The sequence below is a fragment of the Acomys russatus genome, chromosome 6 (genome assembly GCF_903995435.1).
Source record: "Acomys russatus chromosome 6, mAcoRus1.1, whole genome shotgun sequence".
In the NCBI taxonomy this organism is placed as follows: Eukaryota; Metazoa; Chordata; class Mammalia; order Rodentia; family Muridae; genus Acomys; species Acomys russatus.
The window spans coordinates 19352807-19373180 of NC_067142.1; the positions used below are offsets into that span (position 1 = coordinate 19352807).

The 20374-nt window shown below is 42.0% G+C and overlaps 1 protein-coding gene and 1 pseudogene across 3 annotated transcripts in view; one reads left to right on the forward strand and one right to left on the reverse strand.

Moving 5' to 3' along the window:
- Window positions 1-20374, reverse strand: part of Epb41l5 (erythrocyte membrane protein band 4.1 like 5) — a 98019-nt gene that overhangs the window by 37854 nt on the left and 39791 nt on the right. For 2 of the 3 annotated variants that reach the window (XM_051147260.1, XM_051147261.1), the window contains exons 15-17: window positions 19692-19731; window positions 19238-19353; window positions 15429-16027 (exon numbers count right to left, since the gene is read on the reverse strand). In XM_051147260.1, the coding sequence (XP_051003217.1) occupies window positions 15847-16027; window positions 19238-19353; window positions 19692-19731 (337 nt within the window). In that variant the 3' untranslated portion in view covers window positions 15429-15846. Of the gene's footprint in view, window positions 1-15428; window positions 16028-19237; window positions 19354-19691; window positions 19732-20374 lie in introns of those variants that run through there. The other variant, XM_051147262.1, reaches the window with a different exon arrangement.
- On the forward strand, window positions 7661-8532 carry LOC127190327 (60S ribosomal protein L7a-like; annotated as a pseudogene).

Here is a 20374-nt window from a genome sequence, read left to right on the forward strand (position 1 = left end):
GTGCATACACATATGCAAACAGAACCTTAAAAACAAACAACCCACACCTGTAGGACAGCCAAGGCTACACAGAGAACAAACTACAAACTACGAAAAAACAAAGAACAAATCCAACCAACCCTCCCAAAAAACCCCCAATATATATTATTTTGACCATTATAACGAAGTAATCTAATGCCAGTGATGGAACAAACTAACAAGAAAGTGTTCTCCAGTCTGATGAATGCAGACATATCACAGTTCTTGTCAATAATGTATAGCCTGAATTGAACCATGAGGAAACAGTCAGGTTAATGCAAATTGTCTGTAAGACAAACGTACTATGGGGCAGTAGTGATGCACGCTTTTTAATCCCAGCATTTAGGGAAGCAGAGGCAGGTGGATCTCTTTGGCCAGTCTGGTCTACAGACTGAGTTCCAGGGCAGCCAAAGCTACACAGAGAAACTCCGTCTCAAATAACTAAAAAGAACACAAGGGTTAAAGACAGGCATGGCTAAGGGATTGATTAATAGACCTAAGGAACACAATAAACTACTAAATATAATCCATATGGGTCAAAAGTGTTAATACAAATGAAAGCACTGGGAAAAAAGGAATCAGAATGTGGAAGTGACTATTATAAACAGTAGCACATATTTTTCCTCTTTTACTATCTTCTGATTACTTTAGACTATGTGCATGCATGTCTGTGTCTGTGTGTGGATATGTGCATGTGAGCACAGGTGCCCTCCAAGCCTAGAAGCCTCAGACCTCTGGAACTGGAGATAAGGCAACTGTGTCCTCACCATATCTGAGTGCTGAGAACCAAGCTCATGTTCTCTGCTAGACGGGTCTGCACTCTTTTAACTGCTGAGCCATTTCTCCAGCCCCTTGATTTTCTAAGTCTACGCAGGAACTGCTCCATGGATATAAAAGACTACTGTGTTTTTCTCCTAAAATACAGCCACTGGAGAAGCTGCATGTGAAAGCTCATGATCTCTATGAATCACTGTCAACGAATTCAGGGAGGGAAATCCACTTTTACCCCTATTTTCCCTAAATAGAAGGTTTTTAGCCTTTTTAAAAGTTCAGGCCATCTCTCGGATATCTGACTACTTCTTCCACCCGTGTGTGTGTGTGTGTGTGTGTGTGTGTGTTAGAGAGAGGTGGGGGAGAGCCGGTTCTTTCTGAGGGAGGGCACTCGTGTTTCTGCTGCTGCTGCACTGTGCACTCTGTCTTAAGAGTTTTCATGTGATTGATTCACCGTTCTCCGCCTTCTGTCGCATGGAAGAAGTGCTGAGATTAAAAATGGTTGCGCACTTCTGGCTTTTTATGTGGGTTCCAGAAACAAAACTCAGGCTGCTAGTGTGCTGGCACTTTTATGATGGATGGAGCCATCTCCTTCATTTTGTACATGCTAACTTGTCATATGTAACATGGATGCAGCATATGTCATCACCCATTTTTCTAAAGCAGAACTTGGACTGCATTGCACTGCATCCTCATGCTCAGCCCCACCAAGGCTGGCGTGAAGCGGGACACAAGCTGCCCAGGCTCTCAACTATCTGAATAACAAGTCTCTGAGTTGTCTTTTGAACGAATAACTATGTGTTTAATTTCTTTACCAACCTAAATACAGCACCCTGTAAGTCAAATGTTTTGGTGAAGTAAATATTTATGCTGTACCTGCCAGGTACAGAAGCATCAATCACCATTTAAAACAAATTTACTCAACTATAACTCATCATTCCTCAACTATACTCACCTTGTATTTCACCACTTTAAAATTTCTTTTGCTAGAGAAACAAAGTTGTAAGAAATTCTTTTTTCTTACTATAGGCCTCAGTCTGTGATGACTTCAGAGCCTTCTTCAAGCTCTTTAAATTTTCTAAAAGGCTTTGATTTCCTAATGGCATGTATTTTTATCAGGCATTTGTAAAGCTGCCGGTTCCCAGCTTGTAAATTTCTAGAAGGACAACAGTTTGATTATATTTTGCATGACATTAATTCATTCATTCAAAGAGTATGTACAAAGTTCATGTTCTCATGACAAATATTCTCCATTAATATAGATAGCAAATCCATAAACATACGGTGTAAGATGAAGTGAGGAGAGAAAGGCCTGAGAGGGACTAGAGAATGCCACGGTAAGGCTGACACAGTTACTTCAGAGTGGTCAGGAGAGGGCACTGATGAACTTGAAGATGACATGGGTTGTTAAACAGAAGTCTTGGTGCTCCATGTGAGATGCCTCCCTATTGAGTTGTTGGTCAGAGAGATCCCAGAGAGTCCCAGACAACACAGGCTTTTGCCATTGCTCTTGGCTATTCAACAACTAGACCCCTTTGACACTATACATTCAGGTTGCAAGGCTTCGAAAATAAAGCTGGCACTGATCTGGGACCTTCCTCTCTGCTGGCTAGCTTGCATAGTGCCAGGAGTGCTATGTAACCACCACCACTAGGGGAGAAAAGTCATTTACAGTTTTACCCAGTGGTAGACCCTGCAAGCTATAATACTGACCCACTATACAAGGTATGTCCGCTAGTACAACAGTGGCATAAATGATGGTTTAAAATAGATTCGTAATTGACCAAAGTGCTAAGAGGAGCTGGGTGTGGTGGCACATGCCTTTAATTCCAGCACTCGGGAGGCAGAGGCAGGCGGATCGCTTTAAGTTTGAGGCCAGCTTGGTCTACAAAGCAAGTCTAGGACAGCCAAGTCTACACAGAGAAACCCTGTCTCGAAAAACCAAAACCAACCAACCAATCAACCAACCAAAAAAATCCCAAAGTGCTAAGAGTAAGTGATCGCTGAGTGTGTGGCCTTAAACAGACCAACTCCCCCATCCCACACAGGGTTCAGGCAACACTGGGGAAAAGGGGCAGAGAGGGAGTAAGAACCAGAGGACGGAGAGGAGTGCAGTAAAATGCTGCCTCTCAACACAACACAGCTGTTAAACTCATGCACTCACAGAAGCTGACATTACCTGCAGTCAACATTCCACTACGAATGAGAGGGGGCCACAACACTATCTCCAGCTGTGAGTGGCTGAGGGGGCGGGGAGGGACAGCCACTCCTTCAGGGGTGCAGCCTCTGCTTAATTCATTATCCAGTAAATAACCCCACAAACTCATGTAAACAAACCTAATTAAACACAGTAGGATATAATTTTAAGAGAGGGACATGGGAAGAGGGATTCCAGGAGGAGGATCATAGAAAATTTGAAAGATTAAAAGTTATACTTAAAAAAAAAAAAAAACGTAAGGAATGAAGTATATGACCTTTGAGATTAGAGTGGCATTTGGCAATGATGTACAAACAAGAAGTGATAAGAGACGAGGGGGCAGGTGAACGAGATCAAGACCGGCAGAGAATGAGAAGTGGGAGAGATCGTGTTTGCTAACGTAAGGGTGTGCTATGGCTGGTGGTGCTAACACCAGGCTTGAGCAGAGGGTAGTGGTAGTATGTATGGCCTAAGTTATGGCTGCCGTGGCTACTGAGGGGGAAATAAAATAATAAAAGAAGAACAATGGCTGGAAGACCAGGTAAGAAAATACTGCGGATAAAAAACTGAAACAGGGTGGTGGCAGCAGTACAATGGTAGCAAGATGGACACATTTTGGAAAACTCAATACAATTTCCCAGTACGAGACAAAGGAGCAAAGTTGACTATGAGCATGCACGCAATCTGCAGGATCCTCTGCCCTCCACTGCTTCTGATTCAAAAGCTCTAGCCAGGATACTAAGGCACACTGGCAATAGGAGAGTAAGAACTGTGATTTTGTAAGTCAGCAAAATCTGTAGAGATGGGAAAACTAATGAGGCCAAGAGACCAAGTGCTTAATTTGGAACCTATTAAATCTGGTACACCACAGTATCAGGCCAGCACTTCCCCCTCCAATCCATGCCTTCAATCTAGTTATATGAAAATACCGCAAAAGCACAAGCCAAGGGACCTTCTGTAATTTATCTGGCAAGTGCTCTTTCAGGTATCATTGAAAACACAAGGCATCACTGATTCAAGGGAAGCGATGGCAGGAACATTTGTGCGGACTGGTAGACCCTGAATACTGTCCATCTTTGACAGCGGCAGTGGTAATTTGGGGGTTTCTGTATATGTGTGCACACACGCTTGTGTAGAGGTCAGTGGACAACCTCAGCAAGCTGGCGATGAGCACCAGGAATCTTCTCGCCTCTCCTTTTCTAGCACCAGGCTTACAACTGCAACCACCGCGCCTGGATGTTTAAAAACTCGGTTCTTGAGATTGATCTCGTGCCTGATGCTCGCAGGCCCTCACCACCAACCCATTTCTCCAAGCCTAACTGTAGATTTTAGAATTTTTAGTGTTAGGTGAGACACAGCATTAAGAAAAATAAAACTGAGGGCAGTGGGAGCTCTCGGCGTTATCCTTGAAACTGCTCTATAAGCCTAACTTTACTTCCAAATGATTTTAGAAAGGGACATGCCATAAGAGACACTTGAGGAAAAATGTCAAACAGGCAGCAGGGTATGTACACCAGAAAACAGAGAAGCCCAAGATCACCAAGTAAACAAGAAACTGCAAGCACATACATGACCTTCTCATTTTTGTGTGGCATGTGGACATGTGTGAGAGCATGAGTGCACATGCGGAGGCCAGAGGTCAGTATCAGATATCTTAGTCACTGGTCACCTTACAGCTTCCCGAGACAGGCTCTCTCACTGACCTACGGCTCAGCTCTTTGGCTAGGCTATCTGGCCACCAGGAAGCCTCCTGTCTCTGCCTCCACTTCTCCAGCAGTGGGGTTGCAGACACATACCACACGTGCCCTGACTTTATGTGGGTCCTGGGGATCCACACTCAGGTTCTCCTTTGTGTTTGGACAGCAAGCACTTTACCCAATGAACTATCTCCTTAGCCATATAGGTGGCCTTTAATAGCATAACACTGGACGAAATTACCCAGAGTGAGCTGAGACAAAAACTGTACTCGATAAGTTTATAGGGTTAGGCAGAGAAGGGGAAAAGCAAAGGGAACTAACACTGTTAGGGAGGCTAGGAGACAAAAGAGTGGGGTCCCTAAGTGAAGAGACAATTTCGTGGGGAAGAAAGCAATTGCTGTGAATGCTAATAAACTCACTGAACTGACTGTAGACAGAGAAACACAGAGGTCACATGGAACCATCCAAACCGAATGGCAGAGGTGGTATTAATACTATTAGACAGTGCAGCAGCACTAGATGGCCTTAACAGACTTCCTAAAAACAAGGTCCTATCTTTTGCAAAATAAATATATAACATGGTGATCAAGACAGCACAATTTACTGAAAAACCACTGTCAAAAATATGTGAATTTCATCTTCAACGTATTCATTCATTCATTCATTCATTCTATAGTACTCTGCCCAAATGTGTGCCTACCCGCCAGAAGAGGGCACCAGATTTTATTACAGATGGTTGTGAGCCACTATGTGGTTACTGGAAATTGAACTCAGGACTTTTGGAAGTACAGCCAGTGCTCTTAACCTCTGAGCCACCTCTCCAGGCCTCAGTGTTGTACTCTTATGCTATGTGCAACCTGCACAAATTGTATTCAGTCCTTTGGGTCACAGGCAAAGTCTGACTGGGCTTAAAAGACTAAGAGAATATACTGAGCATGGACAATTCTCAGAAGGCAAAGAATGAGGCAATAGAGCAGTGGTGCTCACCCTTCCTCATGCCGCGACCCTGCTGGAGGTTGATCGGATCTGTTTTGATGCTAATTACTGCTTGCAATCTCTGCCCACTTGTACTCTGCCTAAGAGCCTAACATGTTTGACCAATAAAAGGCCATCACACCTGGGCAGGGCAAATGGGACAGGCATGGTGAAGGTTCCAGGTTTTGGGAGGAGAGGAGAGGAAGAAGGAGGCTGCACCATCATGGGTTAGGTGGAGGAAAAGCACATGGCCAGTGTGGATGGAGAGTTGGCCCAGATGAACATTAGCAAGTATATGGGATTATGGATGGGAGCTAGCTTGATAGAAATTACTAGAACCAGCTGGCATGGGATTCCCTATCTGCCCCACTATGGGAAGTAGTTTAGGGGATTAATATCTGCCTTGCTCCACATTAACCAAGGCTATTTTAAAGTATAACAGGTGTCTGTGTCTTGACTGATTGTTGGTGGGTTAAAAAATACTGCCATAATAATAATTATAGGCCTAATAATAAGCATTATTAGGCCATACTAGTAAATTAACCGAACACGACCCCTTGTACAGGTCCTCATGTTTGCTGTAGTCCCAAATGTGAAATTGTTGTTGCTGCTTCCTATCTGTAACTTTGCAGCTGTTATGAACTGCAGCGTCAGTATCTGATAGAGATGGTCTTCGGCAACCCCAGTGAAAGGGTTGTTCAACTCCAACGGGGCTGGGACCCACAGGGTGAGACCACTGCAACAGACAAGAGTTAAGTTCAATGACCTACCACGGAGTACTTTATGCCAGCTGAGAATAATTTGAGAATATAGAAGAGAAAGTGGAGCGCTGCTCCTAAATGCAGTACAGATGGCTCATCAGGTGCTGACAGAAGGGCAAAGCTGAGATGCTCAAACAGTGCACATGCACAGAAGAGCTGACTGCTTATTTCTCAAACAGTAAGAGCGAGCATCAGTTTGGAGGTAAGAATGAAGTTGTTGAGGGTTGGAGGAGGAGAACCACCACCCTGCACAACGAAGAACCGAGTTAGCAAATGTGAAGGCAACCACACAGCAGCGAAGCCTGTGGTTACACTCAAAACAACTCAACAGGGTGGCAGGGTTCCAACATTTACCATCGGGAGCAGTGGTTCTCAACCTTCCTAATACAGCTCTTCACGTTGTGGTGATCCTCAGCCATAATTATTTTTGTTGATACTTCATCACTATAATTTTGTTACTGTTATGAATCACAAATATCTGATATGCAGGGTATTTGGGTATTTGATATGTGACCCCTGAGAACCACTGAGGGGGTTTAACCAAAAGTGGATTTAACCAAAGTGAACAGAAAGGCCAAGACAAAAAAGTGAGTATTAAAAAAAAAAAAAAAAAAAAAAAAAGCATATAAAAAAGTGAGTATGCATAAAGAAGGGAGAATCAAAGAGGTATTCTGGTTGATGCTTAAAATAAGCATCAAAAGGTAAATAAGCTCAAAAGGTAAAGCAGCTGTCTTGCAAGCCTGATGACCCTAGACGTTATGCAAAAGTATATAGAGAATCAACTCCCAAGAGTTGTCCTGACCTCTGTGTGTCATAGAATGTATTTCTTGTGTCTACAGTTGCACACAAGAATATATATAAACACATATACATACATACATATATATTAAAGGTACCAAGGACTGGTGGTGAGTACCTTGAATCCCAACACTTGGTAGGCAGAGGCAGGCAGATCTCTGAGACCTCAATGCCAGCTTGCTCTACATCAGTGCTTCTCAACCCTCCTAATCCTGTGATCCTTTAATACAGTTCCTCATGCTACAGTGACCCCCAACCATAAAATTATTGTTGCTTTGTAACTGTAATTTTGCTACTGTTATGAACTGTAAATATCTGATATGTGACCCCAAAGGTTGAGAACTACTGCTCAACAGTGTGTTCCAGGACAGCCAGGACTATATAGAGACCCCAACTACATAAAATAAAATATCTCCAAAAACTTCTCACTTAAAAAACTTGCTCTCTCCTCCAGCCCAGCAAGATGCCCAAGGGAAAGAAAGCCAAGGGGAAGAAGGTGGCCCCGGCCCCTGCCATGGTGAAGAAACAGGAGGCCAAGAAGGTGGTCAACCCTCTGTTTGAGAAGAGGCCCAAGAACTTCGGCACCGGGCAGGACATCCAGCCCAAAAGAGATCTCATTCGCTTCGTCAAATGGCCCCGCTACATCAGACTGCCGCGGCAGAGGGCCATCCTCTACAAGCGGCTCAAGGTATCTCTCGCCATTAACCAGTTCACCCAGGCCCTGGACCGGCAGACAGCTACCCAGTTGCTTAAGCTCGTGCACAAGTACAGGCCAGAGACAAAGCAGGAGAAGAAGCTAAGGCTGCTGGCCCGAGCGGAGAAGAAAGCCGCTGGGAAAGGGGACGTCCCGACTAAGAGACCACCTGCCCTTCGAGCGGGGGTCAATAGTCACCACCTTGGTGGAGAACAAGAAGGCTCAGCTGGTGGTGACTGCCCATGACGTAGACCCCATTGAGCTGGTGGTCTTCCTGCCTGCCCTGTGTCAAGATGGGAGTCCCCTACTGCATCATCAAGGGAAAGGCCAGGCTGGGGTGGCTGGTCCACAGGAAGACTTGCACCACTGTTGCCTTCACACAGGTTAACTCGGAAGACAAGCGTGCTATGGCTAAGCTGGTGGAAGCTATCAGGACCAATTACGACGACAGATATGATGAGATCCGTCGCCACTGGGGAGGCAACATCCTCGGTCCTAAATCTGTGGCTCGCATTGCCAAGCTGGAAAAGGCAAAGGCTAAAGAACTCGCCACTAAGCTGGGCTAAATGCACACTGCTAAGTTTTCTGTACATAAATATAATTACAAAATTATAAAAAATAAAAAATAAAAAACTTAAAAATGGGAGGCTGGAGAGATGGCTCAGAGTTAAGACCACTGTCTGCTCTTCCAAAGGTCTTGAGTTCAATTCATAGCAACCACACGGTGGCTCATATCCATCTATCATGGTGCCCTCTTCTGGCTGCAGGCACACATTTGGGCAGAATAGTATACAAATAATGAGTAAATAAATCTTTAAAAACAAACAAAAACTAAAAAAAAAAACCTCAGCTGAGTGGTGATGACACACAGCTTTAATACCAACACTTTGGAGGCGGAGGCGGAGGCGGAGGCGGAGGCAGGCAGATTTCTTTGAGTTCCAGGCCAGCTTGGTCCACAGAGAGTTTTCAGGGGAGCCAAGGTTACACAGTGAAACCCTGCTTCAGAAAAACAAAACAAAGAAACAAAAAAATCAGTTAAGACAAAGCAAACTTAAAATGAATTCTCTAGACCTCCTCAATCAATTCATTCTCTCTGGGTCAAGAGTCACCACCTTCACTCAAATGCATGATTTTAGTCTTGTTTTTGAGGCTGGGTGCCACCTGGCACACACTAGCCTTCACCTCCCTCACTAGGCAGCAGAGGATGACCTGGAACTCTACATCTTCCTGCTTCTATCTCCCAGGTACTAGGATCACCACGGCCATGCATGCATCGCCATACTTTCTGTTACTGCTTCAACAGGCCTGAAATTTGTGAAATTTGATTTATAACCTGGATACTGATGATTATCCAAATCTTCTCAGCTCTTCCCAAAGACTCCCAGAGTTTTGCTAATGGTGTCCCCAGAGAAATAAGGCAATGACTTAAACCCCTGGGAGCGAAGGCTGGACCACAAGCAGCCTTTTGCTATGTAAAAATGGGTGTGCTGCATAATCTTTCTCAATGCAAGCACAGGATGAAGCAGGCTGGCAATCCCCTCCCTACTATCAGCTCTTATTTTATGGACAATGATTAGGCATCTGTAGTTAGATATTATTAAAGAACATGCAATTAGTTGCAAATCCTAGTCACAAATTGATACATCTACATTTTTGTTTATTAAAATGAGTTAAAACCAAAACTTTTTTTTTCAACAACAGCAACAAAGAACTATATCTGTTGAGCCTATTTTTAAAGGAGAGGTAGAAGTTCACTGCCATTCAAAGGAGTCTTCAGTCCCAGTCCTTGGAGAACATTGCTCTCCAGGTCAGGCCATGTCTTTATCATGCCAATATAAACCCAATGCTGGCTAGCTGTCAGGGACACACTGTAAAATGCTCACTCAAGCTCTGCCACCTCCAACTGAGGCCACAGCTGGCTGCTTCTTGGAAACACAACCATAGGGAATTAATCAGCAAACAAACAATTCCTTCAGAAGAACATGTGTTGTAAGCTCTCAGTAATAAAGCCACAGGATGCTTTTCATCAACCTTTTTTAAAAAAGATTCTTCCCTATTTACTAGCTCTCCTTCGTTATTCCAAGCTGCTCAAAGTACAAGTACTAATTAGCAATGGGCAAGAATTAATGAAAGAAATGAAGTTTAACTTTTACATGGAAAGTTGTTGTGCTTTGTGTGCTCATATATTGTTTTGAAATTAATGTGTGTGTGTGTGTATGTTCCATGCCACCATGTGGAAATCCCAGGGCAGCTTGTAAGAGTTGGTCCTGTGGATCAAACTCAGGTCACTAGGTTGGTGGCAAGAACGTTAACTTGCCCATCTTTTGGGCCATGATAACATAATTTCTATTCCACAGAGATTAATGTTTCGAGTCTTTATGTCAGAGCATTTTACATGCCAATGTGCATAATGATTCTGGAAGGAAGACATAATTAATGCTGTTGTATTTTTTTTTTTTTCCCCCGAGACAGGGTCTCTCTGTGTGGCCTTGGGCTGTCCTGGACTCACTTTGTAGATCAGGCTGGCCTCGAACTCACAGTGATCCACCAGCCTCTGCCTCCCGAGTGCTGGATTAAAGGCATGCGCCACCAAGCCCAGCTGTTGTATAATTTATATTAAAATATAAGAAGGACCAGCAAGACGGCTCAGGAGGTAAAGGAACTTGTCTTGCAAGCCTGGTAAGCTGAGTTCAATTCTAGAAACCACATAAAGGTAGAAGGAGAGAAATGACTCTACAAAGTATTCTCTGACCTCGTGAAATGCACACACAATAATAAATTAAGACAAATAAAATTATAATGTAAGAGAATACTAAGAGTTACTGGCCCCAACATTTTTGCAAATCCATATAATCTCTAATACAAACATACATTTATTTAATGTGGTATTATTTTCAAACCTAATGTCCTACAGATTGAAAATCACTGGGAGTCAAGGTTAGAAAAGAAGAGCTCAAGCCAGGTGTGATGGCCAGCACCCAGAGAGGCAGAGGGGGGCAGATCGCTGTGAGTTTGAGGTCAGCCTGGTCTACAAAGTGAGTCCAAGACAGCCAAGGCTATACAGAGAAACCCTGTCTTGAAAAACAAACAAACAAACAAACAAGGAAAAAAAAAAAAGAGCTTGTCTTAAAGATCAGGGTGCCACTGTTGGCACTTTTCCATAGCTTCTGCCATCAGTGTTGGATAACACGGGAGCCGCCATTTCCCCACCTCTTCTGTTCACACCTGTGAATGAAAAGGGGGCAGAGGGGCGGAGTCATGTGCCGGGGCCAGCCTCCTCAAGACCAGGGGCAGAGGGGCGGAGTCATGTGCCGGGGCCAGCCTCCTCAAGACCAGGACTCCCCCTCAGCCTGCCCCAACGCAGCTGAGTTGGTAAAATGGGAAGATGAAATTATTTATCTAGGTACATACAAAAGTAATGTAACAACATTAACAAATCAATATCACTGCCACATCAATCAAATGTCTAGTAAATATCTATGCAGTAGGACACAGAAATACTAAGACTCCCCACTCACAAATTTAACTTTTTGTGTGGCTAGTCTAACACTTTACTGTATGTGTGCATGTTGGGATGCATGTCTGTAGGTCACTTCCCTGAAAAAAGAGGTTTTTCCTTTTATTTTGTCTGGCCTGGAACTTGTTATATAACTAAGCCGGCCCTATGCTCTCGCTCTTGCCCCCAAAGTGCTGGGACTAGAGGCACGTGCCAACACTCTCAAAATTCACTATGTGAACCAACTTGATACAATATTAAACTGTGTATTAGTTGCTATAAAAACAAGCATATTAGTTGATCCTCACTGTCCAGCAGTCCCGGTGCCTGACTATGCTCTGACCTCTGTGCTGACTACAGGAGACCTGAGAACCTGTCCTCTCTTCCATGCTCTTTGCTGTGGCCTTCTTCATGACATAAAGCGTTTTATGCTTCCTGGTTGGGATGGGTAGCAAAAGAAGAATTTAATTGGTTACTTCTGTATTTCTTCTACAATAAACCAATATTTTATAATCTACAAGTTAAAAAAATCAGGCATAGACAGATGAGATAAAATCATTTTCTTCTATAACTTAAAGTATGTATGTGACTACCATTTCAAGATCAGAAAAATTAGATCGTACTTAAAGAGAGGTTGAATTTTGTTTCTCATACAGAAATTTTCCTGCCTCATCCTCTTCTGTGCATGAACTACCATGTCCAACAGAATTTTGTTTTGTTTTTTTTCAAGGCAAGGTTTCTCTGTGTAGCCTCAGCTGTCCTCGATTCACTTTGTAGCCCAGGCTTGGCCTCAAGCTCATAGATATTTGCCTGCCTCTGCCTCCCAAGTGCTGGGATTAAAAGTGTGCGTCACCAGTGCCTGGGCATCAGAAATGTTCTGAACCATAAAAAGAATGGTCACCAGAGCTCTAGCTTTTCTCTGTCTATAAAACACAACACAACCAATCTAACTAAAATGTTACAATTAGATTCAACAAAACCAGCAAGAACCCTGTACGTGACAGAATCAGTTCTGTGCTGATGAGTCCCTTTGATCCAAAGGACAGTGCCATAGTATGTTGTTCATGGAAGAAATATTTCTCCAGTCTAGATTACTTATTTTCCACCAAGACAGGGGTCTCAGTATGATGCTCAGGTTGGCTTCAAACTCCTGAGTTTGAGTGAACCTTCTAGGTGCGGGTTAACTTCATAGTCTGTAATTTTTTTGCTCTTTTTGTTGCTCTTCTAGTCTTTTTGGCCTCAGGGGCAGCAGAAGCAAAACTGAAAACAAAAGGAACATCATCTTCTGGAAAGTGTTGCAACGGGACACACAGGCTGAGCCGCTGCTGTGGCTCTAAAGCCTACTACCTTCAGAAGTCAACCTGAGGCAATGTGGCTGCCCCACCAAGCACAAGAGAAAGCATAACTGGCGCGCCAAGGCTAAGAGATGACACACAGCCTGGGACTGGGCGGACGAGGTGCCTCAAGATTGTCTACCGCAGATTCAGACTCCGTGAAGGAACAACACCCAAGCCCAAGAAGGCAGCTGCTGCAACACCCAGTTCATCTTGAGGATTTCAGCCAGTCATAAGAGAAATACTCTGGTTTCAAAAATAAAAAAAAAAAGTGGCTTTCATTTGTATGAATGCACACATAGATGTCAAAGGGCAACTTGGGGTAGTTGCTTCTCTCTAACGTGTACTCTGAGGATCAAACTCAGGTCATCAGACTTAGTGACAATTGCTTTTACCTACTGAGCCATCTCTCTCCACCTTCAAGCCTAGGACTTTGATCATTGGACATAGGGAGATGAGAGCAGAAATATATCAGTGACAATTTATTTAGGCTGAACTACTTGTAAACCCCTCACTGGTCCAGATCATGTACTGCTGTCTTGAGACTACCAGCCCCAAGAGCAAATATTTACAATACAGACTACATATCCCTTATCTAAAATACTTGGAACCAGAAACATTTTCCATTTCAGTTTAGATGTTCAAATATTTACGTGCTCATGGACACACACACAATGATGAAGTTTTTATGGCCTGGAACCTGAGTCATGTATGGCCCGATGGTTAAACAATGTAACGAGATCCTAAAGCACACAGGAAATTTATGAGACATGATTCTACTGCCCTCTGTCCTTCACTGTCTCTAACTTTCAAGCCAGTTTTTCCCTTTAGAAAAACTCATGATGTGATGCTGAACCATTCAAACTGAACACTTTTAGTTACCTCAAATTCTAAGAATAAAAATGACCACTTCCAATAGAAACTGAAGACCACTGTTTGGTTATAAGCCTTCCATACTTATAAAATTACCATTCGCTAAGATATACAGGAGGGGTTCATTCTACCAGTGGCAGACTTCAAAACTAAGCTAATGTGGTAAATCCAGGGCTCAAGACTTTCTACAGGGACAGGGAAGCCTTCTCCTCACGGTGAGGTATCACAGAATGCTAGTGCCTTTAATCATATTCATACCCACCAAATCTTTTTATGGCACAAAGCAGGGCTTCTGTGCTTAAAACGTTATGATATAAATTATTTTAAGGAGAAGGAGGAGGAGGAGAAGAAGAAGAAGAAGAAGAAAAAGAAGACTGGAGTGATGGTTCAGCATTATGAACACTGGTTGCTCTTACAGAGGACCCAGGTTGAATTTCCCGCACCCACATGTCAGCCAACAACCATCCACAACTCTGGTTTCAGGGGACCCAATATCCTCTTCTGGTCTCTACAGGCAACACTAGTGGGGTACACAGATGCAGAGACATACATATAGGTAAAAATCCATTCACATAAACAAGTCTTGAAAATAAATGGGTGGGGGAGCACCATAGAGAATACTCAGTAATCACAATCTGAGCTATAAAAAACCCAAACCCCAATACCTCAGAGGGTCAAACCTTAGTGCTGCTTTAGAGCACACTGGATGGTTACTGGTTTCAGCGACAGGCTATTTAAGATATGCATCTGCTCTTATTCAAGATTTGTTAGTGATTTGAATATCCATCCCATATCCATCAATAGAAAATTTAGGCAATGATCCCAAAATAATAATAATAATAATAATAATAATAATAATAATAATAATAATAATAGCAGCAGCAGCAATAATAATAATAATAATAATAATAATAATAATAATAATAATAATAATAATAATAATAAAAATCATCAGATCTAGACTCGCCTGCGGATTTCATGCTCTAAATGTGGTGGTTAGCCGGCTCTCGTCTATTGACAAGCCCTATTATATCTGCAACAGCAGCCTACTGTCAAAGCCCTCTGAAGTCTTATTCAGTGTCCAGCAGAAAGAACGTGTAGAAGCCAACATCTGAGGTAAGCAGGATGGGTTAAATGACACATAGTTTATAACAAAACTTCATTATTTCAAGGCATCAACAGGTCTAAATATAAACCATCACATCTCTCCTTACATAGCTTAAGTTCAGAGATTCTTCTAAAATTTAAAATAGGTATAAGAGAGGGAATACTGCTGCTCCTCAAAGTGTTTCAGCCATCAGGTACTGCCCCAGCTAATCTGCAGCCAATGAATTAAACCAAGGAGCTCGAATTAACTACATTGCAAAGTTCAAAAGGGACCAAAAGTGTAAAATATAGGCACTCCATCTCAAAATGTTAACACGTTGACTTCATAATTTTATTTTAAAGGTTGTATATGTGAAGATGAGGGTGTGGTCACAAACCTGGGTGATTTGAAAAGGGTTTTCAATGAGAAAGTAATGAGCGAAGGAAGCTTTCCACCTTGCATTTGGTATAACCACCTGCTAGTAATACAACCATTCAGCTAGCTGTCAGTTAGCCATCCAAAGAAACCATTCAGACTTAGCTCTCTACATGAATCGTACTGTTATTGCAATTTCTAGACCTGTGGTAACCAAAGTATGTTTATTAAAAGAAAATAAAGTGTGTAATTTTTATTAAACGCAGGCACTCAGCTGAAATCAAGGCACAGACTGGTCACTTTAGAGAGCAGTATATGAAGAACAGCATCCCATAGCACCACACAAGGCCGCTACCCAGGGACTGAGCGCGGTTCCTTTTGGGTGTGAGTTTCTCGTCTTACTCTTTAAAAACTCAGTCTACTTAGAGAGCAAGTGAATGACAACTGACAGATTGTCATAAACATGAACCTCCTGAGAGATGTTCTGAGTGATGTGTTAAATGCTAAAATTATGAAGACCCTTCCCAAGGCCATAGTGGTATGCACAGCCTTTCCACCCAGCAACGTCTGCCACCGTCAGTGACAGCTTACAGCTTCTTCAGATCCTCTTCCTTCCACAGTAGACGGTAGTCACCGCACTGGGTGACCGGGGACTCAGTGTGAAGTAAATTCTCTCCAATACCCCTAATGGGATCAGTCCTCTAAGAAATGCCACAAAATACATTATCAGCCTGGATGGCAGAGGTCCATGGCCTAAAAGGTGTAACAACTCATATCTCGGTCATGGCTGCACGGCCAGAAACACGAGCATCATGATGGGCTCCTGCACTCTTCACATTGTGCTCATGGACAAAGTCAGTGTAGTTTCTATGTGCAGCCTGGGGTGGGGGCAAGGCCCTGCTGTCCCACTGGTGTCCAGCACGTTGGCAGCGGTCACTGGTAGCAGAGAGCCTAGATGGTTGAGGAGTGGGGAGCACAGTTAGTCACAGGAACAGAGAGGACAGTGTGTAAAGGAGAAAGGCAATGTGACAGCATGCACCACCATGGCTCGCAGTTACCATGCAGTAGGAAAGCCATAAAGTTACATGCCACATGTTCTGGAGCCAGAATGAGTTAAGTGAATTAATTAATGAAGGAAAGTCACAGAGGGTAAAACACTGTTATCTGTTCTGATGTGTCTGGGGAACTGGAAGGTAGAATCATCGTTTGGAATTCTAGTGGAAAAGAAACAAAAGATCTAAGTAGAGCTTTATTCAAATATTAGAAAGAATTCTACTGAAGGACAAAAACATATGTGGAAAAAGAATTTAAAAAATGATCTCCAACATTGTACAATTTAATAAAAGTGTAACCTAGAAAATAAAATTCAGGAGCATTAAAAAAGACCTGCCCTTAGACATCAAGCAAGTTTATACCAATGCTACAAATTAAACAATAATCAGAAGAGATCAAGAGCTTTCAGGGTGGTATGGCCATAGACTAAATTAAGAATAATCATCGTGCTGGGCAGTGGTAGTGCACACTTTTAATCCCAGCACTCGGGCAGGCAGAGGTGGGTGGATCTCTGTGAGTTTGAGGCCAGCCTGGTCTACATAGTGAGTCTAGGATAGCCAAGGCTACACAGAGAAACCCTGCCTCAAAAACCAAACCAAAACAAAAAAGCAAAACAAACAGAAAAGAATAATCATTATGCCCTTTGCAATCAAAGTTCATAGAGCACAAACTGAAATACAGCAGGCAGAGACAGTGCTAGAAGTGTCACAAGCACCACAGGAGAACTAGAGAGCAGACATGCACAGACATGCACACATGCAGTTCTTGGTGGAGTGACAAGAATCGTCCAGTAGAAAGAAAACACCTGCTGTGGCTCAAAAACCAAACTTTTGTGATGTGACAACAAGGGCAGCACATATGTCACATAATCAGAAAAGGAAAAAGATCATTCCAAATGTAAAAGACATCTAAAAATCTATTTTTTTTTCTAAAAGAATAGTATTATCAAATTCAATAAAATATGAACTTAATTTTTTAATCTTTTTCCTCAGGAAAACTAAAAAGAACTTTTCAAAATAAACATGGATTGTCTGCCTTAAGCACTATTGTTGTTTCGTTTCCAATGAAATTCTACTTATTTATCTAGTGACCTAACAAGCAAAAATCATGACCCTTGATTTAGAGTCTCTAAAAGTTTAGAAATTAAATTAGGCTTATATGCTCTGGTGTATAGGTTCTCTTTCTTTTTGTCTTTTGATAGGGTTGGGTCTAGTTCTGTGGGCCAGACTGGTTTGGAATCCCCGTGCACCCTCTTCTCAAGCACTGGATTCCAGGTATGCTTTATTCTGCTTTGAGAGAAGGTCTTCCACTGTTGCTCAGGCTGGACCCAAGTTCCAGAACCAGGAGATTCTCTGGCGTCAGCCTCTCCAGCACACACCACTGTCACCTGGCTTCTTGCTGTTAATAAGCAACTTATGGATTCCAAGTGATGTGAAGCACAAGCTATAAGTTACTGACATATCACATCATTCACCTACTTAATGGCTTCATTTAAGATGCCAAGGGGAAAAAAGCTGGCTATCTGAACAGGAAATAAGTTTAAATCAATTTGGCTCCAAATTATCTGGCAGAAATAAGATGTTCCATGCTCTGTGCTGCTCAATCCAGTAATCAGTTCCCAAATCTTATTAATACTTTCTACAGGAGGACTGCTTTATTTTCTCTGAAATCTAAGCATGCAGAAACAGAGAATGAGTGGCCGAATGCACATTAAAGGGCAGAGAATCACTAGCTCTAAGGCATGTCAGCTGTCGGTTCAGTTCCATGCTGACGTACTCTGAGGAGCATCAGGTTTTTAGGGTCATCTCTACTCCATTTCAGCAAACAAGGTCTCCGCGCAATCGTATATAGGGAGGACACACAGCTCCAAGATACTTCATTTTTCTTGAAACTCAAATTCAATATTCTCTCTAAAGGCTACATCAAAGACACTGGTAGTGCCTAGCAAATCAAATTAAACAGGTTTAGCTATGTACTCAATGAAATGAAATTAAATAAAGACAGTGGCTTGACACAGGATGTTAACTAATCAGAGTCTCACTTGGAATTAAACAAGTCATGCATACATTAAGACAGTTCTTGTACAGCTCAAGTCTTGTCACTATTTTTGTGTGACAATGGGTGTCAGGTGCACATCATGAAGATGGAGCATAAGTGCTGGCTGGAGCTGTTATCTTCAGCAAGAAACTGAAACTTTTTAAAATGTCTTAAATAAAGACTAAAACTTCCCACCTACAGGCCTCATTTGCTATTCTTTTGGTATGTGCACATGAACACACATCTAAAGTGCCCATACCATATTCCCAAAAGGACAAAAAGGCAAAGAAATTTTAAAAAGAACAGAAGGAAGGAACTCCCCTTTGATCTTAACTGCTAGTTACCTGGAAGTGAAATACCCAATCGTCGCAGGCAAAGCATCCTGTAGTTAGTTAAGCCAACAACACCGTGGAAAGAATACACAGCACAGACCAGAGCTGACCACCAGCCACTGCTGACCCACCACCATGAAGGAAGAACTGGCTGCACAGAAAGCCAACCCAAACTTTGAGACCACCACAGAAAATTCATTAGATTTCAGATTTAGATTTCAACTAAGAGCCAGAGAAAAAGAGAAAAATCCCATGAATCATCATCCCAGTGCATTCAATAAACAGATACAAAGCTTGAACAGATGATTTATCTGATAGAACCACTCAGCCCAAAACATTCCAAGGAACCTCTCCCCAAGCCACAAGCTTTCTAAAGAAGCACCAACTGATTAAAGCCAACCAGCCACAAAGTATCCATATTTGTGTGTTTACTGTTTTATAAATATTTTCACTCTCACTGGTTTTTTTCCTCCAGCTCCTCAAACTGGAGTCTTTTAAAGACTATAGTCAGCCACTCCCAGACTATCAAGGGAAGGCGGGCAGCTCTCTCATGTCTGCTTTAGACAGCTGTCCTCCCTTTTTCATGCACACACTTTGTGCTCACCATCCCTGACTGCTCCTTTCAGTTCACAAATATGAATACTTTGTTTCCAATCATATTTAAGGTACCTTAAAATTAGAGCTTAATTTTTAGAATACAATTATGTAAGCAGTATTTTGGTTTAGGAAGTCAACAAACCATTTCCTGTCGTGTTGGTCTGCTGCAGAGTTCTGTGGAAGATTCTCTATCTCCACCAGCACGGGACCAGAGCCTGAGGAAGGAGCCACGGGCACAGGAGACCTCACTCCCCAAGCCTTTGGGCAGAATTATAAGTAAAGTCAAATGCTAACAAACAGAAATACCAACATCAAGAAACACAGTACTAAAATTGAGTGCTATCTATACAGTACATAAATGTAATCAAATGTTTGAAGTTTAGATAAGTGAACACTCACAACTTACTGTTGTCCCTGATTTATAGGGACAGAAAATGTTTTATGAATCATTTGTTCTTCTTACAGTATCTTAGTAAAACAGAAGTGATGGAGATAAGAAAATGTAAAAAAATTATAAAAGATCATGAACTACAAAATCCAATTAATTCAGACAGTGACTATACCTAACTAGCACTTTTTTTAGCTTGCTGTCTTACCTGTTGGGAGTCATTGTTCTGGGCTGAAGCATTATGAACTCTGTAAAGAGAAATAAGTCTATCAAAAACTATACATAAAGGATTGGAGGGAAGGGAGAAATGTAGTTAAAATACAACTTTTTAAAAAGCTGAACAAACATGAATATAGACTCAAATTGGAAAAAACTGATTACAAAACCCTCAAAATGAATGTCAAATAAGTTCAAAATTTAACAATACACATCTAACTCCCTATTAAAGTGGTATTTTAAAGCATAGCTTAAAAAATGTTTCCATGGATGGGAGGGAGGGAGGAATGGGAGGGTAGAAGGGATGGGATAACAACTGAGATGTAATATGAATAAATTAATAAAATATATTAAAAGTGTTTTCATGGAACTAATGTTAGTAACATCTTGTTTGCGAGTTCACCACCTGTATAAATATGTATCTTAGCTCTCTCTAAGGTATTAATTTGTATTGATCTGAAGACTGTGTCACTGAGAAAATAAAACCCAACAGCATGATTGTGTAGCCTTTTGATAAGACTGACATATATATACACATACATATAAAATCTACCTGTAAGTTTATATTAAATTTTACTTTTAATGTTATATAATTATAATTTTTCCTTTACTACTAATAAAATAAACCATATAAAATTCCAGTTTTTTTATTTTTATTTTTTGAGGCAGGGTCTC